General features: G+C 40.9%; 1 protein-coding gene across 1 annotated transcript; it reads left to right on the top strand.

Annotated features, from left to right (window-relative positions):
* LOC149253481 (uncharacterized) lies at positions 1 to 24,865 on the top strand. The gene is made up of 6 exons (XM_089454504.1): positions 1 to 1,302; positions 2,621 to 2,821; positions 22,874 to 23,791; positions 23,985 to 24,005; positions 24,180 to 24,248; positions 24,395 to 24,865. The coding sequence occupies exons 1-6, from the start codon at positions 1 to 3 to the stop codon at positions 24,863 to 24,865; spliced, it is 2,982 nt and encodes a 993-aa protein (XP_089310630.1).
* Positions 24,866 to 26,844: the final 1,979 nt, after the last annotated feature.

Genomic DNA, 26,844 nt, shown 5'->3' with positions numbered 1-26,844 from the left:
ATGGCTAATGGACGCCCAACATCCTTCTTTCAAGCTCAGCGCGGATTAAGGCAAGGCTGTCCACTCTCTCCTTTCTTGTACATTCTCATGGCAGATACTCTTAGCAGGAAGCTGGCTGCGGAAATGAACACAGGAGAACTCCCAGGAATCCGAATCACAAATGATCTAAACCCAATAAATCATCCTTTATTTGCAGATGACTCCATTCTTCTAGGAGGAGCCTCTACTAGAATCGCAGCCAATTTTAATGCTGTTTTAAAATGTTACTATAGAGCTTCAGGAGCCGTTATAAATAACAGAAAGAGCTCAATCTTCGGATGGAATGTGAGCCAACATAATCTCAATAACATAGCCCGGATCCTTGGATTTGAGTGCTTCGCACAATGGGACAGCATCAAATATCTCGGCTTGCCCCTTACAACCGGAGTCAATAACAGATCTTTGTGGCATGACATCATAAGCAAAATTAAAGACAAGATCACTTCCTGGGGAGGTTATTGGCTAACCAAGGGAGGAAAAATTATCCTTCTTAAATCCGTCTTATCTGCTCTTCCCATTTATCAAGCCTCCTTTCTTCTGGCCCCGAAACACATTACGGATCAGATCTCCTGTCTTCTACGAGACTTTCTCTGGAAAGGAGGCAGAGGGAATCACAATAAAATTCATATGGCAAACTCGGAACTAGTCAAGCAGCCAACTCTCGATGGTGGGCTCCAGATCAGAGATCCTGATGTCTCTAATCTGCTACTTGGATGCAAGCTTCTGTGGAAAATATACTCAGATCCTTCACATCGGGTCAGTGAAATGTTCATCTCAAAATATGCGCAGGGGATCTCCCTCAGGCATCTGTCAGCAAATAATACTTCAGCAGGCACTCTCACCTGGAATCTCTGCAGGAAAAGCATAAGCAGTTTCAGTAAACATCTATACCGCATCCCGGGCAATGGGGAGAAGACCCTTCTCTGGAAAGACCGCATCATGAACAGCCCTCCTCTCAACTCCCATGCAGAAATCCGGGACATCAGAAACTGGCTTCAAGATGCAGGAATAAGAAAGTTGAATGATATCTCTGAGTGGGACAGCAAAGGAAATTGGATCGAATGGGTGATCCCTCCAGTGCCAGCGCAGTTTCATCATCAAACTGAAATTCTCAAATCGCTGCTCTTAAATGCAACACTGATACACTGCAATATCGCTGACAGATGGGGGTGGGGTGAAACTGGGTTTTATATGCCATCCTTGGGTTACTCTACCCTGCAGATCAAAAAAGAAAGACTGAGAACGCCATCGTTCTGGAAACAGGTATGGAGTGCCAAGGGACTTCCCAAAGTCAATTTCTTCTTTTGGACCCTCTTTTAGCTACCTATACCAATAGGTTTCATATTTCATGATTGGCTATGAAAGGACCAAATATGCTCTGCTTTCATAACCCAAAGATCACATATTTTCAAGAGAATCCAATCTATGTATATAGCTAGGTATGGACTTAAGATTTTGATGGATGGTCCAACAGTCTAATCTGGATCATTCCATGGTTTAAATTTGCAGTTGTAGAATAGAGAAGAAAGTTTGTCCAAACTGTTTAATCTTGGCAGACAAGTAGTTCAGGTAGAGAAGAAAAGGCTCCCAACAGCTTAATCTGGGACCTTGGAAGAGATAAGGGTAGAAGTAGATAGAAATAACAAAGAAAAAGCCAAAGAAAAGAAAAGGCAAGTAAAGGGTCTGCAAGTCCAAGTGCACCCTCCAAGAAGAAGTAAAAAATGTTAGGCAAATACTGGGGTAAGTAGTTGGGGTTTGCAGAAAGGTTATCTTTATCATTACAGATGTGTGAACTGTGTTTTCCAAGGCAAAGTTTATCAATTGACAAGGTGTTCACCCTCATCAAGTTACAACAAGGAGCATGACTAACCTCCCTCTCCCCCTTCATTCCATTGTTAACATCCCCTTATCAGCTGAGATTCATGGAGGAAGATCATGGTTTCATGGTGGTTCTTGTTCACTCAAAAGCCACATTTCTTGTCTAAAAAACTTTTCATTTTGATCTACTCTCTAAACTAAGTAAGTTTCAAACAAACTTAGTGGTATTCCCCTCACTTACCCTCCTCATCCATATTAACCTCTAATTCTATTATGTAACTCCCCTATTTTCACCTTTCCCCTACTAACGATAACACCATGGTGTATAAACCCCAAATCTTATATAAATACCCACCCCCTTGGCATTATAGCCAATAAGTCCTATGTTAGGGATCAAATGACATCTGGTCATTTTGATAAGCCTAAGCCAAACCCTCTTTCCCCTTTTTTAAAATCCATTTTCTCACTTTTGGCCCCCATTTACGCATAAAACCTATAAAACCTTGTTTCTACCTTTACCCGCTCAAAATTGCTAAAAATACATCAAAACACACTTGTTCCCCCTTACCTAAAGTTCAAAGATCGGGCGCATAGTCAAAAAAATTTCACGAAAAACCCATAAGTCCAATGTTCTCCGCTCATGCACATATGCCGAAAATAATCATTAAATAATCCCCGCCCCCCCCACCATATCCGTTGACTATTTCGTTCTCCCGACAGCCGTCCGATTAAAAGATTGAAGATCCAATGGCTCTATTCGCAGTGGAGTTGTTCCGACGTCCGCTGTTTACCCGCCTTATTCCCCGGTCACATCAGTTCCCCGATAGCCGTTGGATCGAGCCCTCCAGATCCGACGGTCAGCATCAATATCGGAGCAGGTCTCACGTCCGACGGATATCGTCCGATATCCGTAAAATGGTTACGTCATTCGGCTGCCACGCGTCCTCGCCACAGTTCGTCGGAGGTACGTCTGACATATTCCCCCCCGTACCATAAGCGGTGCGATATGAAATCGCTGGCTGTTTCCGGTTTCGGCTTTTCCGCCTATGCTACGTCACCTCCGCGTCATCCCACGTCACTGCCACCATGTCGTCGCGTCAACCCTTGTGCCCGACCACCTGCCGACCTGGCATGCCACTTCACCATCCCCGTGGACCAATCAGAGCCCACCACCTCACCTATGACGTCATCCGACCCTGACCCCACCAATGACGTCATGCTGACGTCATCACAGAAAAGGCGCCAAATTGTCAAAAAGTCTATATTATGGCCGTAAAACATGTTTTTACGTTCTTTTCGCTAATTTTTCTGCTACATGCTCTTCACGTCCGACTTACCGCCAACCTGCTAAATCAACCAGGAGACCTCCAGAGCGCCAATCCTGCCTGCTCATACAACCTCTGCTCGTTGTTTTACCAGGTATTTTTCGTCATTTATCCTCCGTACGCCTGGAATTCTCTATAAATCACTCAAGAAGCTTCAAAGACGGTAAAACTTACAAATTCACCAGTGAATTCCTCTACAGAGCCTCTAATTTTCAACTACCACCTCGAAAACTACCAGCCGAGCCTTGTTTTACCTACATTTTATTGAAAAACTAAGTTCTGTCTACGCAATCGCGGCAGACTCATTCAAACCAAATTTAACCACTGAGAGAGACAAGGAAAGGCCAAACATTGGTCCTAGTTGCACTATAAATAGTATTTCAACTGCTATTTCCTAGAACCACTCTCTGTTCCTGATAATTTCACCTCCCTGGTACAGAGGCATTCCTCTGCAATGTCTTGCTCAATCAAAATCACTTTGCACTTGATTCAAAATCCCCCTGTGCAATGGAGACACCTGTAGTGCTAAATGTTCAACCTCTGAATGGCCCTCAAAAGAACTTGAAATGGCAAACCTTGGTAGATATGGATTACCAAATTACAGAAGAGAAGCTTATGAGCAGCAAATTCCACATTCATCTGTTGAATGAGTTGAAAGCCAAGCATGAAAATGGGACAGATATATTGGGCTTATGGGACTCTTTCCTCCCTATTTTCAAACTCCCTCACGTCAACCAGTTCCCTGAACTAATCCACCTCTGTGCTGAACAATATGATGTTTCTCAGAGAGCTGTTGTTGACCCATCTGGTTCTGTACTTTTCTATGTTACCCCTCAAGCTATCAGAGATATGCTTTGCTTCAACCCTTAGAAGAAGTTGGTTCCTTTATCACTGGTAAACCCGATAAAACAAGGGGATAAACTCACAGATGCTCAAATTGTCAAATTTAATCAATTATACATCAAAACTAAGATTGTGATGGGCCCTCCAATTCTTCATGTATATCTCAATGAGCTGGGCAGAGACCTTGCAGATATGATTTCTCCCATCTTGGGATGTAGTTCAATTGAGCATATTGATGCAACTGTGCTAGTAATGATGCTTATGTTTGCTCCTGGAAAGTCACCAATCTGCTATGACTATGCCACCTACATATCAGACAAGATTCATGAGCAATTGATGAACTTAAGGAGAGATAGGATGTTCAGATACACCTCCTACATTTACCATTTGATCTTGTACCATCAACATGAGAGGTTTCACTTTTCAATCAAAAGAATGGATGCCCAAGGCAATCCCAGATCAGTGGTCTACTGGTCATCCGTCTTCCACATTAGACCTGAGTCTCCATACACTTAATGTGAATTCATGGATCTGTTCATCCATCCAGCTATGGCAATGCTGATGAGCTCACCTCCTCCAAGACTCACTGATGATATGCAAAGGATTCTTCAGCTGTCCAAAGCTTATAGCATTGTGGATTGGTACTTCTACCAAAACCACACTGTCATCAGGATATATGGGTGTGATCTACCTCCTTTCAAACTACCCAAGTATGTGCCTATGAGGCTATTTGCCCTAGAGTACTTTAGGCAATTTGGCAGAGTTGATGTGCTTCACTTTTCAGGAAAAGGTAAAAAAGCACAGTTGAAGGTCAAAAGCCAACTTGGCCATTTTATCTATAATGAGAGGGAGCAAGGATGGAGGGAAGCAGAGAGAATGCTTCAGGCCCTTGGCTTGCAAACCCGTTTCCTATGGGTTCCCTATGACCCTAATCATTTCATATCTTCAAGGAGGCTCAAATATAAGTTATCTGCCTATGATCACCATAATATCCCTCACATTGAAAAGTATGCAAACCAAGACAAATGGAGGAGAGGGACCTTAGAAGAGCCCTTGTCACAAGAAGAGCTGAACAAGAGGGCACTAAGGAATATAAAGAAGATGGCTGACCTTGAGCTTTGTTCACAGGTATTAACACTTCCAAGCACACAAACGGGAGCAGCTGAATCCTCCTCGACTGCCAGGCAGCAAACTACCAAGGACACTGAGAATATATCCATCAAAGGCAAAGAAAAGGAAATGGAGATAGAGCAGACACATCAAGAGAAGGAGCAGTCACCTCCAGTGACTCAAGAGCAAACAGATAAAGGAGGGCAGCAGCGGGCAGAGCAACAACAGCAACAAAATTTGTAGGAAGAAGAAGGGAAACATGACAGACAGCAGCCCTTACAGCAGGAGAGAGTAATTGATACTCCAACTTCTACTGAGCAACAGGCTCAGAACATAGAGCCTCCTAGGCCAGAAATCACCACTGATCCCTCGGTCCTCCAAACTCCTCAAAAGGAGGACTTAAGCAGAAAAAGGGATAGAGAAACTCCCCTGACTTCATCTATTAACGAGGGAGAAAAAAGACAAAGATTGAATTATTTTTCAGAGGATGATATAGCTATCAGACAAGCATTGGGCATGGGCCCACCCAGCAGAGAAGCTTCAGCAAGTTCCTACCAGCAGGAACAGGACAGGGCTATGGGAGGGGAGGTCAGCTCCTCCAGCCAACAAAAAGAAGGACAAGTAGGCATTAAACAGCAATTTATAGACATCAAAAGGAAGAATGAGCCTATCAAAATACAGTTGTACAATCATCTACTAAACATGGCTCCCACCAATCAGCAGAGACTTATGTCTGCTTTTGATATAGGGGAAGGCAAGATGATCATGAGTCATTTTATGCCTACAGCACTGCAGCCCCAATCTGCCTCAGATTACCTCAGGACCAACCTGGAGGTCATGGCCAAAGACATACACCCAATGGACAAAATTGAACTGCATAAACAGACTGGTGAGATGGTGTATGCCTCTTTAGCAGATGAAACATTGGAAAATTATAAGCTAAAGAGCAGCCTCAATGCCACAGCCTCTCAACTGGAATTGGAGAAGGCATCATCCCAGGCGAAGGACAACAGAATAAGGTCCCTTGAAGACATAATCATTGAGATTGGGCATGATCCCAAAGATATTTCAGGGATACAGGAAATCTTGAAGTTGAGGGATGCTGACATGGCTGCCATGAGAAAGAAAATCAAGATCCCAGCTACCATTCACCCTCAGACAGATGAGGTAGCCCAACAAAGACACGAGAAGGACACCACAGATTTATTGATCTCCATTTATAAACAGCTGGTTCAAGCACAGGAGAAGTTGGGAGAATCAGAGGCTGCAAAGGCAGCATTACAGGCATCTCTGAAACAAAGAGAAGAAGGGCAGACTTCTCAGCCTCCTCCTCAGATCATCAATCTGGAGGAAACTGCTCCTATCACTGCCCCACCTCCTCAACCGACCGAACAAACAGCAACATCTACTTCAGCAGCGCCAACAACTACAGAGCAGGCCCAAAGCCTAGATATGCAAAAGCTGAAGAACGAAATCCAAGTCCTGGAAGCTCAAACATTGGAGCTCAATTCAGCCAAAGAATCTTTGGCTAAAATTAATGATAGATATGATAAATCCAAACAGACTGTGGCAGAGAAGGACAGGGAGGTGAAAGCCCTCAAAAACAAAATAAAGGAGCTAGAGAATGAGCTCAAGTTAGATAAAGTGGTGGCCGAACTGAAAATAGTGCTATGGGCTAACATTGGCCAGTCTATCAATGAGCAATGGCCATATATTGAAACTATCCATGAGCAACTAGAGCTCATCCCAAAGGCACAGAGGGAGATTCACAGATAAAGAGCTCAATTGAGCAATATGCCTGAAGTGGCCACCAGAATGATCAATGTACTTAACCACAGAACAAGTTCCCCGTTAGCTACCATGGGAATTACAAACAGAACTGACACTATCCAAATGGTCAAAAGGGTTCTCACACTGAGAAACTTTGTGCAGACCTTGGAGAGAAGAACCTAGGATATGCAGACTGAGGTGAACAAGTTTTTAGAAAAGTTTCAAGTGCTAGAAAGCAGAGGACTCCCTGGCTTACTGAAAAACGCAGGGAGATTGTTCACAAATGACCAGTATGCTAAAAGGGTCAATACATTTGCCACTAGCCAGATCAATGATAAGCCCAGCACCTCAGAGGAAATAGGGCCAGCCTCTTTACAACAGAGTCGAGAATCTGTTTTTTATAAAGAATGAGATCAATCACCTGTTTGGGGTGGCTCCCAATTTCTTCAAATACACAGAGGCAGAGGAGACAATGGATGCTATTCTCAGGCATCAACTCCCTACGCAAGAATGGTGGACAAATGCAATACAGAAGATTTTGTAAACAGGGAGTCACTTAACAATTTTGTTTCTTAAAGAGTATCAGTTGTCATGCAGAGCACAGTTCAACAAAATCAGCATGCATTATGAATTAAAGCTGAGCCAACTCAGCAGATGGATTGGCCAACAAAGCAGAAATAGAAGACTACAGGTGGCAGGGCCGAGAAAATACAGCGCAGCAAGAAATAAAGACACATCATTCAGCGTTAAAGTAAAACGGCTCAACCGACTCAATGACCTCCAAAGGTCAAATTACCCTCTGACAGACATAAAGAGCATTTATGCTGCATTCAAAGTGCAATAACTTCTTTTCCTACTTTCTGTACGCATTTATGAAGATATTTTCTCTCTCAGATGACTCAATACCTGAGATATTTTGTATAAGCATTGCTATAAAGCCCCCTTCACATGAGCTTGCAAGGGTTGTTGTTGATTTCTCCTAAAGAAATTCTTATGCTGTAATCCTTTCTGAAGTCTAATAAAGAAAGTGATGGAATTTCTCGGATTTCTGAAGTGTCGAATGCGTCTTGGTGTCTGTTGATGACTGCTGGATTCCTGTGTATTTCACCATACAATAAGTCTCTGTACCTCTCTCTGTTAATTAGTTGTTTTGTTAAAAATCCATATATGTTATCTGATTTTCAATACGAAGCAACAAGGAAAAAGAATAACTTTCAGGATTTATTCACTGAGTACCCTGAGTTCAATCTGTGTTGTTTATAAATGTTTTCTTCAGCTGTAATCTAGATAAGTGTAATTCTTAATTGCTGCACTTTCGGAATACACCTTTCACAGTGGCCTTTGTCACAGGAATTCAAGTTATGATCCTGTGCAATGTGCTCACCTTCACCTCACCAACTTAATAGAAAATTCTTAATTTCTTTCTATTAGTTGACATACATCACCATCTAAGCTAATTTTGTTTGTCTAAGATACACAATAGGCCCTGCAGTTTGAACACCACCAATCCTGCATATCAAGTCATTTCATAACCCCTAGACTCCATTGCCCAATGGTATTTCACTATCTAAACACTATATCATAAGACCTGAAAGAAATCCTTCAACCAAAACATAAACCAAAACCTGAGCATAATAGCTAGCCTAAAATACCATCATAACAAAGACAAATCATAAAGAGAGAGCCCTCTCTGATTACAGTTTGGCTAGAAATTGTGATCCAAAGATTGGTTAGTGGTTACCCCGGCCGTATTCCCTTGGGAGTCATAGGGAACAACCTGGGTGTTAACATAATTGGCGACTCCACTGGGGAGTGCTTGAGATTTTTAATTACTATATATCTTCCATATAGCTACTATCAATCCTGAAATAAGTCAAGAGGCCTTTAATCTGTTTCTGTATTACATCAACAGTTTCAAGGAGGAGCTTGTTTTGGGAATCTTCATCTTAGCTCTGAGAATATATAACCATTCCAAAATCTTCATCCAGACCCTTCAAATATAAAAATTTCCCACAAAATCCTAAAAAAAAGTTAGAAACTGGCTCCTAAGAAAAATCCTCGGCATACTAGAGCTAATCCTGACCCAAATCCACCCATCATTGTTGATAATCCAAATACCATCCCTAGAAACATCAGGAAGCAACAAAGGCAGGATCAGCCTGCTATTTTGACCTCAGTTACAGACTTTCCTAACCTTTCTACTCCACTTAAAATCCTCTTTCGGTCTGTTCCAAGTTCCCCTAGTTCACCATCTACATCGCAAGGTTCTCCTCCCCCATCTTCATCCACTGCACATATCCCCTTGAACCACACTAAAAGTTCAGCTACACCTGTTACCCCTGTGGTACCCATTGTTCCTATTATCCCAGCAGCACCTATTAATACACTCAACCCTCCTAATATGGCAAATAGATATGCACCATTGCAGCTACCTGCTAATCCTGCAGCTCTACCCCAGGATTATCAAACCAAAATCACATATTTTGACTCCACTGGCCCTTACTCTGCTATTCAACATGCTAAGAGGATGCAAGATCACTTTGAAAACTATGAAATAGATGATGACAGTGTGAGGATGAGAATTTTTGTCCAAAGCCTGACAGGTGATGTTAGAACCTGGTTCAGGTCGATTGCTGCAAATACTATCACGACCCCTGATGAGCTTTATCAGGCCTTTACTACCAGATGGGAGAAGAAGAAAGATCCCCTGCACATACTTGGTGAATATGAAACAATCAAGAGAGGTCCTCAAGAGACCATTATGGAGTATTGTGCTAGATTCAACAATGTGTACAATGCAATACCACAAAACCTAAGACCTCCTCCTGATTTGGCCTTGTACAAATTCCCTGATGGATTTGATTCTGACATGGCATATCAGTTGAAGGAAAGAGAACCTGAGACCCTTGAAGACGCCCAGAAGGCTGCTGTCACAGTAGAAGCAAACCTGATTGCCAAAAGAAACAGGGCAAGGTTAGAAAAGAGAAGCATATACAAGGAAGAACCCACAACCTTTGATCAAAAGCTTGATGCCATACTCAATAGCATGAAAAGATTGGGTGATAGGGTGGAGTCAGTTGAAAGAAAAGAATCATGGGAAGCACCACAAAACAATCCTCCTAGGAATCCAAATTTTAGGAGAAATCCAAACCCGAACGTTGGCAGGGCAAACCCTGATCCAGAAATCAGACCCCCTTTTCAAGAAAATTATGCAGAAACTTCCACATCAGCAGAGCCCAATGAAGATCCTGAGATTAATTTAATAGGGCTAGATGGTGAAAGTCAAGTTTTCTTAAGACAATAAGATCATGAGGATGAGGAAATCAAACTATTCCAAACTAAATCAGGTGAATCCTTTGACTTTAAACAAGGCTATGACACTGCTGTTTATGAAGTCCATAAACAGTACAAGCTAAGGAGCAGAACTGTGAATGTCAACCAGCCTGAAAAGAAAAAGGATAATCAGCAGCCTGAAAGAGTTATAGTCACAGAACCTAATGACCAACCAAACTTACCTACAGAAGAAGTGATTGTTGAAGAAATCACTGAGCCACTGTCTTTAAGACAGCAGTCTCTGGACACTTCATCTTCTCATCCTAATTTAAATGTTACTCCTCAAGAGATGAGTAAAAAGGATAAATCCCAAAGACAAAACAAAAATCAAGAAGAAGATGTAATGAACAAGGAAAGAACTATCACCTATAACCCCAAAACCCAATCTGAAAAACCTTTTGATCTTGAAACAGAAATTAGCAAAATAAAAATAGCTATTCCTCTCTTGGAATTAGCCAAGCATGACAGCTATAAATTGCAAATCAAAAGGTCCCTACAACTCACTAGCAACAAAGATGATGTCAATGTACTGGATGACACCCCAGAACTCCTGTTTGGCCCAGAAGTGGATGGAAAAACAGTAGTCACAGGGGTACTGCCTTTTTATGTCAGTTTACATATTCATGAAAAAATACTACATAATGCAATGTTTGACTCAGGTGCCTCTCACAATCTTATGCCAAAAGCAGTCATGGAGAGATTGAATTTAGACATAACAAGACCATACAAGGATCTGTTTTCCTTTGACTCCAGCCAAGTCAAGTGTCTAGGTCTCATAAAGGACTTATGTGTCTCTCTAGTTCAATACCCAAACAAGACAATCCTAATGGATGTGGTAGTTGTTGATATCCCACCTAAGTATGGAATGATGTTATCAAGATCATGGGGAGCCAAACTCCAAGGTTCCCTACAATTAGACATGTCATATGCTACCATCTCTGTGTTTGGGCAACCAAAAAGACTGTATAGAGAAACACTAATGAAGTACATGGTCAGCAGCGAAGAAAAACCTCAAAAATTTCCTATATATGCTGTCCATTCAGACATAGACTCATACATTCTCTTCAATGATACAACCACTCCCTCAAAAGGTGAAGTTGAAACCAAGATATTCATACAGGAGGAAGATGCAAATAGGAGTAGTATCACTCATGAAACAACAGTCAATCAAACATTTGATAGTGCTGCTTCCTTAATTGTCAAGAACATCCAATTAAATGATGAGACTGTCCTAGAAGACAAGCTAGAGAAAAAACCACAATTGTTACTTACATTACCAGCCCATGAACAGATCATAAAACCTCCTCCCCAATAAGATATTCTATGGTTCCTTGAATTTGATGGCTCGGTCAACAAATTAGGGGCCTGGAGTTTGGGTACACAATAAAGAAAATAGTCATGCAGAAGGCAGAGCCTATAGATTGAATTTCAGATGTACTAATAACATGGCAGAATATGAAGCTCTTTTACTAGGACTCAAGTTGGCAAAATTCTTACAAGCTGCCAGGGTTTCAATCATGGGAGATTCAGATTTAGTTATCCAACAAGTGAAAGGAAACTTTGTCACCAATGACAAAAGACTAAGGACTTATAGGTCTGCTGTTGCTGAGGTACTAAACTTTTTCTCTGAATTCCAAATTACTAAAATTCCCAGAACCCAAAATCTACATGCTCATAGTTTAGCCACCTTTGCAAGTACCTGCAAGTTTCCCTTTGAGCCCCACCATTGTTTTACAGCTGAGGTAAAACACAGACCCTCCATACCAAACAACATCAATGATTGGCAAGTATTTGAGGATGACAAGCAAATAAACCATTTTTTAACTCTACAGCAAGAATTTGCAGGATTAAATATTGACAGTGAGACAGCATGTCAATCACAAATACTTGAGTCAGCATGTCAATCACAAATACTTGAGACAGCAAGTCAATCACAAATATTTAATGGAGCAAGTCCATCACAAATACAGTTTCAACAGACTGCTCAGCCAATATCACCTAGGACTGCAAAGAAAATGCTGAATCCAACTATTTTCAATATAGAAAACATCCAGCAAATTCAACAAGTTGACTGGGAAGAGGGAGTGTCCAATGCTGAAACTGAGATCATTGAGCTAAAGGACAATTTTCTACCAACAGGCCTAACCCCACTAGAAGACATTTTTGATTCAAATGATATTCCCAGAAAACCAAAAATGCAGCCCCTGAATGCAGCCATTGAAGAGTGCAACATAGGTACAATTGACAAACCCAAGATAATTAAATTATCTGCTTGCTTACCTCCTGACCAAAAGCCAAAATACATTGACCTCTTCAAAGAGTTCCGGGATGTTTTTGCATGGAGCTATGAGGACCTAAAGTCCGATGACACCTCTGTAATCCAACACACTATCCCTCTCAAACCTGATCAAAAGCCCTTTAAACAAAAACTGAGGAGAATCAATCCTATGCTTCTCCCAGCAATGGAACAAGAGGTACATAAAATGTTCAAAGCAGGTATCATAGCACCAATCAGATTCTCTGAATGGATTTCCAACTTAGTCCCTACAAGAAAGAAGACAGGTGAGATCAGGCTGTGTGTGGACTTAAGGAATCTAAACCAAGTATCCTTAAAAGATAACTACCCCTTACCCAAGATGGATCACATTCTTCAAAGGGTAGTAGGGGCCTCAAGGATCTCATTACTGGATGGATTTTCCAGTTTCAACCAGATCTTAGTTCACCCTGATGATCAGGACAAAACAGCATTTACAACCCCATGGGGAACTTTCAAATATGTAAAGATGCCTTTTGGCTTGAAAAATGCAGGGGAAACATTTCAAAGAGCAATGGACATTGCTTTTGCAAAGGAGATTCATGACTTTTTAGTCATTTATCTAGATGACCTAACACCTTTCTCAAAATCAGACCAAGAACATATAAAACATCTAAGACAGATCTTCCTAAAATGCAGAAAATATGGAATCTCCTTGAACCCTAAGAAATCCCTCTTTGGTTTAGAAGAAGGAAAGCTCTTAGGACACATCATCTCAAAAGATGGCATTAGAATTGACCCAGATAGGATACAAGCTATCCTGCAAATGCCTCACCCTAGGAATGTCAAAGAATTACAAGGATTCTTGGGAAAAATCAATTTCTTGAGAAGGTTTATCCCAAACCTAGCAGAGCTAACCAAATTATTAAATAACATGCTGAAAAAGGATTCAAAAGTGAAGTGGACTGTTGAAGCCAATCAAGCATTTGAAGGTATAAAATTGGCCCTCACCCAAACCCCAGTCTTAACCAACCCTCAGTTTGACAGAGAATTTATCATTTTCTCTTTTCCTTCCCAACATACTATTGCAGCTGTTTTATTACAAAAGGATGACCAAGGAAATGAGAAGCCAATTGCTTTCTTTAGCAAAGCTCTCAGAGATGCACCTTTGAAGTATCAAATCATGGAAAAACAAGCTTATGCTTTAGTCAAAGCAATCAAAGACTTTAGGATTTATATCCTTTATTCCCATGTCAAAGCATATGTGCCGAGTCCTATTGTTAAAGACATTCTCACCCAAGAAAATTTAGAAGGCAGAAGAGGAAAATGGATTGCCAGCATCTTGGAATTTGACATTGAGATAAAACCTACAAAACTAATAAAAGGGCAAGGCTTGGCCAAATTAATGACAGAAACAAATTTTCAAGCTTTAGACATCAATCAACTGGACAGTGAAACAGAGCTGGCGACTCCAAAGATCAATGTAGCCTTTGAACAATCCCCCTGGTACTCTGATATCTGTTATGTGTTACAAAACCTGTGTGCTCCCCCAGGACTGTCCAAAACTAAGTGTAGGTTCTTAAAAATGAAAACATCAAGATTTTGTGTGATGGATGGCAATTTGCTTTGGAAAAACCATGAAGGTATATTGCTGCACTGTTTAATTGAAAATGAGATTAACAATATCATGCAAGAGTTTCATGCAGGAGACTGTGGTGGACACTTGTACTGGAAGTCCACTGTGGATAAGATACTGAGGGCTGGTTACTACTGGCCCACCATGTTCTCTGATGTCAAGAAATTCACTACCTCATGTCATAAATGTCAAGTCTTTGAGGGAAAGAGACAACTGCTGCCACTTCCCTTGAGGCCTATTGCAACAGAGAGACCTTTTCAACAATGGGGCCTAGACTTCATTGGTGAAATTCACACCTCATCTTCAGGCCAACATAGATGGATTTTAACCGCCACAGACTATTTCACTAAGTGGATTGAAGCTGTTCCATGCAGGCAAGCCAATGATTCCACTATCATTCAGTTCTTGGAGAACAATATTCTGGCTAGATTTGGATGCCCTGACAAGATAATAACAGACAATGCTAGTGCTTTCAAATCCAAGAAAATGGTGAACTTTTGTCACAAATTTCACATTACTTTAGGCCATTCTACTGCATACTATCCCCAAGGCAATGGCCTTGCTGAGTCATCTAACAAAAGTCTGATAAACATCATAAAGAAGGTACTAGAAGAGAACAAAAAGAATTGGCATAAGAAGCTAGTAAATGCTCTATGGGCAGATAGACTAACAACCAAGAGATCAATTGGGACCAGCCCATATGAATTGGTTTATGGATTGGAAGCCAAGTTTCCACCATCACTAGGAGTGCCTGTTATGAAGCTTCTTCAAGAAAGCCAAGCAGAACCAAATGATATGCAAAGAAGGATAAATCAAATCATATGTCTGCATCAAACCAGAGATCAAGTTTTCAGCAGAGTTCAGGTATTACAAGAAAAACTAAAGAAGGCCTTTGACAGAAGAACCAAAGCAGAAGATTTTAATGTTGGTGATAAAGTCCTCAAGTGGGATGCAAGAAGAGAAGAGAAAGGAAAACATGGAAAATTTGATTCCTTATGGAGAGGACCATTTGCTGTCCAAGCAGTACAAGGTAACAACACTTATTTCCTAAAAAGTCTTAGTGAAACTGACTTGGATGAAGGTCCTGTGAATGGCAGGATGCTGAAGCACTATTTTGAATACCACCCCTAAGTGCAGCATGAGCTTCCATTGTACATACCCAAATGTATATATTACTTTCTGTTTAAAATTTGTAAAATGCAGTTTCTCAAGTGTTATTAGTTGGTCAGCAAAAGGAAAAAAAAAAAATCAGAGGTTTACCAAGAAGAAAAGCACACAAGTTGGGCACTTCAAAGCAGCAAAACTTTAAGTTCATAAAAGCAGTAAAAGGCCAAGGCATTCTGACCTGCTGTTCTTGGTATTTCAAATGAAAAACCATCCCCATGTGGAGCCACTGTTAGCTACCTATACCAATAGGTTTCATATTTCATGATTGGCTATGAAAGGACCAAATATGCTCTGCTTTGATAACCCAAAGATCACATATTTTCAAGAGAATCCAATCTATGTATATAGCTAGGTATGGACTTAAGATTTTGATGGATGGTCCAACAGTCTAATCTGGATCATTCCATGGTTTAAATTTGCAGTTGTAGAATAGAGAAGAAAGTCTGTCCAAACTGTTTAATCTTGGCAGACAAGTAGTTCAGGTAGAGAAGAAAAGGCTCCCAACAGCTTAATCTGGGACCTTGGAAGAGATAAGGGTAGAAGTAGATAGAAATAACAAAGAAACAGCCAAAGAAAAGAAAAGGCAAGTAAAGGGTCTGCAAGTCCAAGTGCACCCTCCAAGAAGAAGTAAAAAATGTTAGGCAAATACTGGGGTAAGTAGTTGGGGGTTGCAGAAAGGTTATCTTTATCATTACAGATGTGCGAACTGTGTTTTCCAAGGCAAAGTTTATCAATTGACAAGGTGTTCACCCTCATCAAGTTACAACAAGGAGCATGACTAACCTCCCTCTCCCCCTTCATTCCATTGTTAACATCCCCTTATCAGCTGAGATTCATGGAGGAAGATCATGGTTTCATGGTGGTTCTTGTTCACTCAAAAGCCACATTTCTTGTCTAAAAATCTTTTCATTTTGATCTACTCTCTAAACTAAGTAAGTTTCAAACAAACTTAGCGGTATTCCCCTCACTTACCCTCCTCATCCATATTAACCTCTAATTCTATTATGTAACTCCCCTATTTTCACCTTTCCCCTACTAACGATAACACCATGGTGTATAAACCCCAAATCTTATATAAATACCCACCCCCTTGGCATTATAGCCAATAAGTCCTATGTTAGGGATCAAATGACATCTGGTCATTTTGATAAGCCTAAGCCAAACCCTCTTTCCCCTTTTTTAAAATCCATTTTCTCACTTTTGGCCCCCATTTACACATAAAACCTATAAAACCTTGTTTCTACCTTTACCCGCTCAAAATTGCTAAAAATACATCAAAACACACTTGTTTCCCCTTACCTAAAGTTCAAAGATCGGGCGCATAGTCCCAAAAATTTCACGAAAAACCCATAAGTCCAATGTTCTCCGCTCATGCACATATGCCGAAAATAATCATTAAATAATCCCCGCCCCCCCCCACCATATCCGTTGACTATTTCGTTCTCCCGACAGCCGTCGGATTAAAAGATTGAAGATCCAACGGCTCTATTCGCAGCGGAGTTGTTCCGACGTCCGCTGTTTACCCGCCTGATTCCCCGGTCACATTAGTTCCCCGATAGCCGTTGGATCGAGCCCTCCAGATCCGACGGTCAGCATCAATATCGGAGCAGGTCTCACGTCCGACGGATATCGTCCGATATCCGTAAAATGGTTACATCATTTGGCTACCACGCGTCCTCACCACAGTTCGTCAGAGGTACGTCTGACAGATTCCCCCCGTACCATAAGCGGTGCGATATGAAACCGCTGGTTGTTTCCGGTTTCGGATTTTCCGCCTATGCTACGTCACCTCCGCGTCATCCCACGTCACTGCCACCATGTCGTCACGTCAACCCTTGCGCCCGACCACCTACCGACCTGGCATGCCACTTCACCATCCCCGTGGACCAATCAGAGCCCGCCACCTCACCTATGAAGTCATCCGACCCTGACCCCACCAATGACGTCATGCTGACGACATCACAGAAAAGGTGCCAAATTGTCAAGAAGTCTATATTATGGCCGTAAAACATGTTTTTACGTTCTTTTCGCTCATTTTTCTGCTACATGCTGTTCACGTCCGACTTACCGCCAACCTGCTAAATCAACCAGGAGACCTCCAGAGCGCCAGTCCTGCCTGCTCATACAACCTCTGCTCGCTGTTTTACCAGGTATTTTTCGTCATTTATCCTCCGTACGCCTGGAATTCTCTATAACTCACTCAAGAAGCTTCAAAAACGGTAAAACTTATAAATTCACCGGTGAATTCCTCTACAGAGCCTCTAATTTTCAACTACCACCTCGAAAACTACCATCCGAGCCTTGTTTTACCTACATTTTATTGAAAAACTAAGTTCTGTCTGCGCAATCGCGGCAGACTCATTCAAACCAAATTCAACCACTGAGAGAGACAAGGAAAGGCCAAACATTGGTCCTAGTTGCACTATAAATAGTATTTCAACTGATATTTCCTAGAACCACTCTCTGTTCCTGATAATTTCACCTCCCTGGTACAGAGGCATTCCTCTGCACTGTCTTGCTCAATCAAAATCACTTTGCACTTGATTCAAAATCCCCCTGTGCAATGGAGACACCTGTAGTGCTAAATGTTCAACCTCTGAATGCCCCTCAAAAGAACTTGAAATGGAAAACCTTGGCAGATATGGATTACCAAATTACAGAAGAGAAGCTTATGAGCAGCAAATTCCACATTCATCTGTTGAATGAGTTGAAAGCCATGCATGAAAATGGGACAGATATATTGGGCTTATGGGACTCTTTCCTCCCTATTTTCAAACTCCCTCAGGTCAACCAGTTCCTTGAACTAATCCACCTCTGTGCTGAACAATATGATGTTTCTCAGAGAGCTGTTGTTGACCCATCTGGTTCTGTACTTTTCTATGTTACCCCTCAAGCTATCAGAGATATGCTTTGCTTCAACCCTCAGAAGAAGTTGGTTCCTTTATCACTGGTAAACCTGATAAAACAAGGGGATAAACTCACAGATGCTCAGATTGTCAAATTTAATCAATTATACATCAAAACTAAGATTGTGATGGGCCCTCCAATTCTTCATGTATATCTCAATGAGCTGGGCAGAGACCTTGCAGATATGATTTCTCCCATCTTGGGATATAGTTCAATTGAGCATATTGATGCAACTGTGCTAGTAATGATGCTTATGTTTGCTCCTGGCAAGTCACCAATCTGCTATGACTATGCCACCTACATATCAGACAAGATTCATGAGCAATTGATGAACTTAAGGAGAGATAGGATGTTCAGATACACCTCCTACATTCACCATTTGATCTTGTACCATCAACATGAGAGGTTTCACTTTTCAATCAAAAGAATGGATGCCAAAGGCAATCCCAGATCAGTGGTCTACTGCTCATCCGTCTTCCACATTAGACCTGAGTCTCCATACACTTACTGTGAATTCATGGATCTGTTCATCCATCCAGCTATGGCAATGCTGATGAGCTCACCTCCTCCAAGACTCACTGATGATATGCAAAGGATTCTTCAGCTGTCCAAAGCTTATAGCATTGGGGATTCGTACTTCTACCAAAACCACACTGTCATCAGGATATATGGGTGTGATCTACCTCCTTTCAAACTACCCAAGTATGTGCCTATGAGGCTATTTGCCCTAGAGTACTTTAGGAAATTTGGCAGAGTTGATGTGCTTCACTTTTCAGGAAAAGGTAAAAAAGCACAGTTGAAGGTCAAAAGCCAACTTGGCCATTTTATCTATAATGAGAGGGAGAAAGGATGGAGGGAAGCAGAGAGAATACTTGAGGCCCTTGGCCTGCAAACTATTTTCCTATGGGTTCCCTATGACCCTAATCATTTCATATCTTCAAGGAGGCTCAAATAAAAGTTATCTGCCTATGATCACCATAATATCCCTCACATTGAAAAGTATGCAAACCAAGACAAATGGAGGAGAGGGACCTTAGAAGAGCCCTTGTCACAAGAAGAGCTGAACAAGAGGGCACTAAGGAATCTAAAGAAGATGGCTGACCTTGAGATTTGTTCACAGGTATTCACACTTCCAAGCACACAAATGGGAGCAGCTGAATCCTCCTCGACTGCCAGGCAGCAAACTACCAAGGACACTGAGAATATATCCAGCAAAGGCAAAGAAAAGGAAATGGAGATAGAGCAGACACATCAAGAGAAGGAGCAGTCACCTCCAGTGACTCAAGAGCAAACAGATAAAGGAGGGCAGCAGCAGGTAGAGCAACAACAACAACAAGATTTGCAGGAAGAAGAAGGGCAACATGATAGACAACAGCCCTTACTGCAGGAGAGAGTAATTGATACTCCAACTTCTACTAAGCAACAGGCTCAGAACATAGAGCCTCCTAGGCCAGAAATCACCACTGATCCCTCGGTCCTCCAAACTCCTCAAAAGGAGGACTTAAGCAGAAAAAGGGATAGAGAAACTCCCTTGACTTCATCTATTAACCAGGGAGAAAAAAGACAAAGATTGAATGATTTTTCAGAGGATGATATAGCTATCAGACAAGCATTGGGCATGGGCCCACCTAGCAGAGAAGCTTCAGCAAGTTCCTACCAGCAGGAACATGACAGGGCTATGGGAGGGGAGTTCAGCTCCTCCAGCCAGCAAAAAGAAGGACAAGTAGGCATTAAACAACAATTTATAGACATCAAAAGGAAGAATGAGCCTATCAAAATACAGCTGTACAATCATCTACTAAACATGGCTCCCACCAATCAGCAGAGACTTATGTCTGCTTTTGATATAGGGGAAGGCAAGATGATCATGAGTCATTTTATGCCTACAGCACTGCAGCCCCAATCTGCCTCAGATTACCTCAGGACCAACCTGGAGGTCATGGCCAAAGACATACACCCAATGGACAAAATTGAACTGCATAAACAGACTGGTGAGATGGTGTATGCCTCCTTAGCAGATGAAACATTGGAAAATTATAAGCTAAAGAGCAGCCTCAATGCCACAACCTCTCAACTGGAATTGGAGAAGGCATCATCCCAGACGAAGGACAACAGAATAAGGTCCTTTGAAGACATAATCATTGAGATTGGGCATGATCCCAAAGATATTTCAGGGATACAGGAATTCTTGAAGTTGAGGGATGCTGACATGGCTGCCATGAGAAAGAAAATCAAGATCCCAGCTACCATTCACCCTCAGACAGATGAGGTAGCCCAACAAAGACACGAGAAGGACACCACAGATTTATTGATCTCCATTTATAAACAGCTGGTTCAAGCACAGGAGAAGTTGGGAGAATCAGAGGCTGCAAAGGCAGCATTACAGGCATCTCTGAAACAAAGAGAAGAAGGGCAGACTTCTCAGCCTCCTCCTCAGATCATCAATCTGGAGGAAACTGCTCCTATCACTGCCCCACCTCCTCAACCGACCGAACAAACAGCAACATCTATTCAGCAGCGCCAACAACTACAGAGCAGGCCCAAAGCCTAGATATGCAAAAGCTGAAGAACGAAATCCAAGTCCTGGAAGCTCAAACATTGGAGCTCAATTCAGCCAAAGAATCTTTGGCTAAAATTAATGATAGATATGATAAATCCAAACAGACTGTGGCAGAGAAGGACAGGGAGGTGAAAGCCCTCAAAAACAAAATAAAAGAGCTAGAGAATGAGCTCAAGTTAGATAAAGTGGTGGCCGAACTAAAAATAGTGCTATGGGCTAACATTGGCCAGTCTATCAATGAGCAATGGCCATATATTGAAACTATCCATGAGAAACTAGAGCTCATCCCAAAGGCACAGAGGGAGATTCACAGATAAAGAGCTCAATTGAGCAATATGCCTGAAGTGGCCACCAGAATGATCAATGTACTTAACCACAGAACAAGTTCCCAGTTAGCTGCCATGGGAATTACAAACAGAACTGACACTATCCAAATGGTCAAAAGGGTTCTCACACTAAGAAACTTTGTGCAGACCTTGGAGAGAAGAACCAGGATATGCAGACTGAGGTGAACAAGTTTTTAGAAAAGTTTCAAGTGCTAGAAAGCAGAGGACTCCCTGGCTTACTGAATAGCGCAGGGAGATTGTTCACAAATGACCAGTATGCTAAAAGGGTCAATACATTTGCCACTAGCCAGATCAATGATAAGCCCAACACCTCAGAGGAAACAGGGCCAGCCTCTTTACAACAGAGTCGAGAATCTGTTTTTTATAAAGAATGAGATCAATCACCTGTTTGGGGTGGCTCCCAATTTCTTCAAATACACAGAGGCAGAGGAGACAATGGATGCTATTCTCAGGCATCAACTCCCTACGCAAGAATGGTGGACAAATGCAAAACAGAAGATTTTGTAAACAGGGAGTCACTTAACAATTTTGTTTCTTAAAGAGTATCAGTTGTCATGCAGAGCACAGTTCAACAAAATCAGCATGCATTATGAATTAAATTTGAGCCAACTCAGCAGATGGATCGGCCAACAAAGCAGAAATAGAAGACTACAGGTGGCAGGGCCGAGAAAATACAGCGCAGCAAGAAATAAAGACGCATCATTCAGCGTTAAAGTAAAATGGCTCAACCGACTCAATGACCTCCAAAGGTCAAATTACCCTCTGACACACATAAAGAGCATTTATGCTGCATTCAAAGTGCAATAACTTCTTTTCCTACTTTCTGTACGCATTTATGAAGATATTTTCTCTCTCAGATGACTCAATACCTGAGATATTTTGTATAAGCATTGCTATAAAGCCCCCTTCACATGAGCTTGCAAGCGTTGTTGTTGATTTCTCCTAAAGAAATTCTTATGCTGTAATCCTTTCTGAAGTCTAATAAAGAAAGTGATGGAATTTCTCGGATTTCTGAAGTGTCGAATGCGTCCTGGTGTCTGTTGATGACTGTTGGATTCCTGTGTATTTCACCATACAGTAAGTCTCTGTACCTCTCTCTGTTAATTAGTTGTTTTGTTAAAAATCCATATATGTTATCTGATTTTCAATACTAAGCAACAAGGAAAAAGAATAACTTTCAGGATTTATTCACTGAGTACCCTGAGTTCAATCTATGTTGTTTATAAATGTTTTCTTCAGCTGTAATCTAGATAAGTGTAATTCTTAATTACTGCACTTTCGGAATACACCTTTCACAGTGGCCTTTGTCACAGGAATTCAAGTTATGCTCCTGTGCAGTGTGCTCACCTTCACCTCACCAACTTAATAGAAAATTCTTAATTGCTTTCTATTAGTTGACATACATCACCATCTAAGCTAATTTTGTTTGTCTAAGATACACAATAGGCCCTGCAGTTTGAACACCACCAATCCTACATATCAAGTCATTTCATAACCCCCAGACTCCATTTCCCAATGGTATTTCACTATCTAAACACTATATCATAAGACCTGAAAGAAATCCTTCAACCAAAACATAAACCAAAACCTGAGCATAATAGCTAGCCTAAAATACCATCATAACAAAGACAAATCATAAAGAGAGAGCCCTCTCTGATTACAGTTTGGCTAGAAACTGTGATCCAAAGATTGGTTAGTGGTTACCCCGGCCGTATTCCCTTGGGAGTCATAGGGAACAACCTGGGTGTTAACACCCTCATTCAGAATAAACAGCTCACTGGGGACAAATTGGCAAAACGAAACTTTGTTGGGCCACATAGATGTGCATTGTGCAGGAACTCAGGAGAAACAGCCTCCCACCTGTTCATTGACTGTGTTTTTGCCAAAGAAGTATGGACATTAACCCTTCTTGGTCTGCCCGTTTCCCCGCCCCATCACAGCTCCATTGCTGTTCTCTTTTCTGAATGGATTCATCACTATCCTCATCCCATTCCAAATAAATCCTTGTGGATTCACATATGGCTTTCCATTCCTAAATTTGTAAGCTGGGAAATTTGGCTGGCCCGGAATGATTTAATTTTCAATAATTCCCCTCGCTCTCCTGCTAAATCCGCCTCAATTGCTAAAGCCCTCCTCATAGAATCAGTCCTCCAGCACTCCCATTTCTCTGACTCCTCCCTTCTCCCCTCTGAAAAGGCTTGGCTGAACCTCCACAGCCCTCATCCCTCTTGCAAAGCCCTCTCCCTTCCCCCTCCCCTCCCCTCTCCTTCATGGAAAATTAGAGAATCTGAAGTAGCTTTCCAGAACTGGTGGAAGAAGCAAAACACAACTTCAATCTTCTTTGACGGAGCCTCCAAAGTAAATCCGGGGGCTGCGGGAGCTGGTGGAGTCATATACTTTGCAGACAATCTCAGTAAGGTCCATTTCTGCTGGGGGCTTGGCATTTCCACAAACAATCAGGCAGAGCTTCTCACCCTCACAAAAGCCTGCCAAATAGTGCGGGATAAAGGCATCAAAGACTGGCAAGCATTCGGAGACTCTGAAATCCTCATTAGGAAGATCAATTCAGATGACCAGTTCAGCAATGCAATCCTCAATAAGTCTCTGAATAGGCTGAAGCTAATCCTGCAAGACTTCACCTCCTACAAAATTTATCACATCCTCAAAAGTTTGAATAAGGAGGTAGATGAAATGGCAAACAAAGGTTGCCTATTAGAACGAGGAACTCTAAACTACAATGGTAACAGCGCTAAGTCACATATCATAACTTAGCTAAAGGCCAGATTAGAATAAGAAGTAGAAAGCAAGGATCATACCACACTGAACAAGCATGAGAGGAACAAGACTGATATGTTCGGCACATCATCTGATACAGGGCTCAGCAAGAGGTGTACAGGTAAAATTTGGGGAACTTACTCCTTAGCAAATATATTCTCACAGGGAAGTAGCAGCTGGAAAAAGATGGAGGCTTGGAATTTTCTACATAAAATCAGATCTATCAATAGCCGGATCATGGTTAATGCAAATGATAGAACTTTACTGATAGAAAGAGGTTCATTCCTGTTTGTAGACTCTGCGGAGCATGGGCAGTACACCCCCGAGAGGGTTTCCCATCATATACTATAACCCTGTCTGCCAAGTATGTTGCCATTATAAAATCATGCTCAACAACAAAAGCTGTCTTCTTGGCATGAAGAATAAATCGCTGTATGACCTTCGCTGCCACAATACGCTGTTCAGAATCTAAGTACGCAATTGGTTCATCAATGAGATAAATATCTGCAGGCTGCACAAAGATGTGAAGTCTTTGTCAAATTACAGTTACCGGTCGTAGAAAATTCCAAGGCATATGCATCTCACCTAAATAATCAGTTGGACTTTGTCATGTTACTGCACTCAGAAAAGGAACGGTTGGAGGACTATACAAACGAATATTGCTGGACAGGGCTCTGCCGACGCCATTGGGCTCGTTTGGAGGGTTCCAGCCTACAGTGGACAGCAAACCAATACGTGCCAAGATCTTCAGTGGTTTCAGATAAATCCTCGGCAATCCTTGTTCCTATGACGGAAATGCGCAGAGTCCTGAGAGGTGTCGTTGCTCAGGCTTGTGGTTCCAGACAAAGCCACGAAAATCCTTGTCCCCAAGCCGGAAAATGTGCAGAGGAGAGGTGTCAGTCTTCAAGCTTGCAGAACCCCCTAAGGCAGGAAAATAGAAAGGAATGCTATGTAAAACTGGGGCGTTTAGACCTTGGTTAAACCAGATTTTTCTAATAAAAGATATCCGTTACTGTTAAAAAAAAAAAGTTATGTAGTTGTTGTAACTATTATTTGAAAGTCTTATTTTCTTAAAAAAATTACTAGCTAAATTTCAAATAAAAAATAGAGTACTTTTCATTTTTCTTCACAAAAATAATTTGTATTTTTTTTTTGTATGACCAATTACATTTTTATGACTAAATCTTTTATGATTTTCTATCCATTTTTCCTCCTTGTTATTAGTCTTTTCCTTGTGAGGGACTATAGCATTTGGCTACGGGTGGTTGAGTTGCATTGACTCTACATTATCTGATAGTGCTTTTGCAATTTTAACCAATGTTTCAAGAAAATGCTTAATATTTCTATTGTTACATAAATTCAAAAATAATGAGTAAATGTTATTTCTAATTTCCTATTCACCTCGGAAGATCTTGTGGGAGATAATTCCTTTAGCTGGGGAGATTTTATTTTGGATTTTTTCGAGTACCTTACAATTCATTTTAAAATTAAAATAGTTTTTTTTGGAGTGACCATTTCCTTGGTAAGTGCTCTCACACTCAATCTTATCTTAGTGCTTTGTGCAATGATGCAAGAATTGATGCAGTTGTAGGACACTATTACATTAGGTCTTTGCTTGATGCGGGTGCAAGTTGTTGCAAGTTGTTTTGATAGGCCCCCCAAGGGGGGTGAACATATGTCGAATTAATATTATTATGTTTCTTTATGTGGAGAACGAAGTATGTGATGGAGAACTAGGGTCATGTGATGGAGAACTACGGTCCTTTGCATAGATGAGGGTGCCCTAACAATGACTACATTACAGAGGGAGCTAGTATCATTTTTTTAACAATTATCATAATCGTTCAACTATAAAAGCTACTCTTATTATGAAATATTAAATAATTCGTGTTTAAAATATATGTGACGTGACATTGTTACGTTAGTGCTCTGCTCAATGATGCAAGAATTGATGCGGTTGATAAATTACCGAAATCACAAATTGACATCTTAGTTATGAAACGACATTTAACTACTGTTAATTTTAATGGTACCCATTAACCAATGGTTCTCGTCAATATGACTAGTACTAATTTGCCCCTTCTTTGAACATAAAAGTTTCTTGGGAAATCCGTTACTTTAAATCATAAAAATTTTACTTAAATTCAAAATTGGCATAGTCCAATTGATACTATTGCATTTCATGATTGATGTGTCTTACATGTTTTATAAACTGATATCCAGATACCATTTTATTAATATCGTGGATCGCATTCTATTTTCATTAATTAAAGCTCTTTTTCCAATAAAGAAAACTATTTTCTATAATTATTCACTGAACCAATGTGTATTCAACACATTTACTATGTAGACATGCCTTTCAATTGGTCAACGTTTACCTTGCTGAAGTAATTTTAGATTCTACATGCTAATTAATGACCTGGATACCTTGTTTCATTTTTCTCATTATCTAAATATTAAATGAACTTTGTTCATTGAATTAAGTAAATTAAGTAATAGTTTATAATTTCGTATGGTTTCTGCCATTTTGTGTTCAGCTCAAAAATAGCATTTCAAAACTATTATAAGTTTTCCTACACAACAAAATTTTCATTTGTAAACTTTGCAACAGTCTAAGAAAACATTAAGCATTTGGAACAATTTCAAGATCATTACATTACCAAAATCCATTTTTCTCAGAAATCACCATAAAACTATAATTGAATAATACTCTCCATTTCCATGTTTCATTTTCATATAGGCACAACATAATAGAAATAAGTATCAAACTATTTAGTCAAGAAATAACCTTCGAAATAGATTGAATCTAGTGTCAAAAATGCACATTACCATAATTTCACCTGCAGCCTAATATCTAATACGTAAATTATACTTCCTCCACTTATCTTCTATTTATGACCGACGTGTCTCATTGATGACATGTAGATACAAACTATAGATCACCAACACCATACCAAACA

This window comes from Pinus tabuliformis, chromosome 7 (assembly GCF_031772625.1).
Source record: "Pinus tabuliformis cultivar Carrire ecotype Pingquan chromosome 7, CPIR1, whole genome shotgun sequence".
Taxonomy (NCBI): domain Eukaryota; kingdom Viridiplantae; phylum Streptophyta; class Pinopsida; order Pinales; family Pinaceae; genus Pinus; species Pinus tabuliformis.
This window is presented reverse-complemented; position numbering and strand designations above follow the sequence as displayed.

Excerpts from the sequence above, each read along its gene's own strand:
- LOC149253481 (XM_089454504.1), top strand. The coding sequence starts at position 1 with ATGGCTAATGGACGCCCAACATCCTTCTTTCAAGCTCAGCGCGGATTA. Across the intron at positions 23,792-23,984 it reads TCAAAAGTTTGAATAAGGAG|GGCTCAGCAAGAGGTGTACA; the intron begins GTAGATGAAATG and ends CATCTGATACAG. Across the intron at positions 24,249-24,394 it reads ACTATAACCCTGTCTGCCAA|GCTGCACAAAGATGTGAAGT; the intron begins GTATGTTGCCAT and ends AAATATCTGCAG.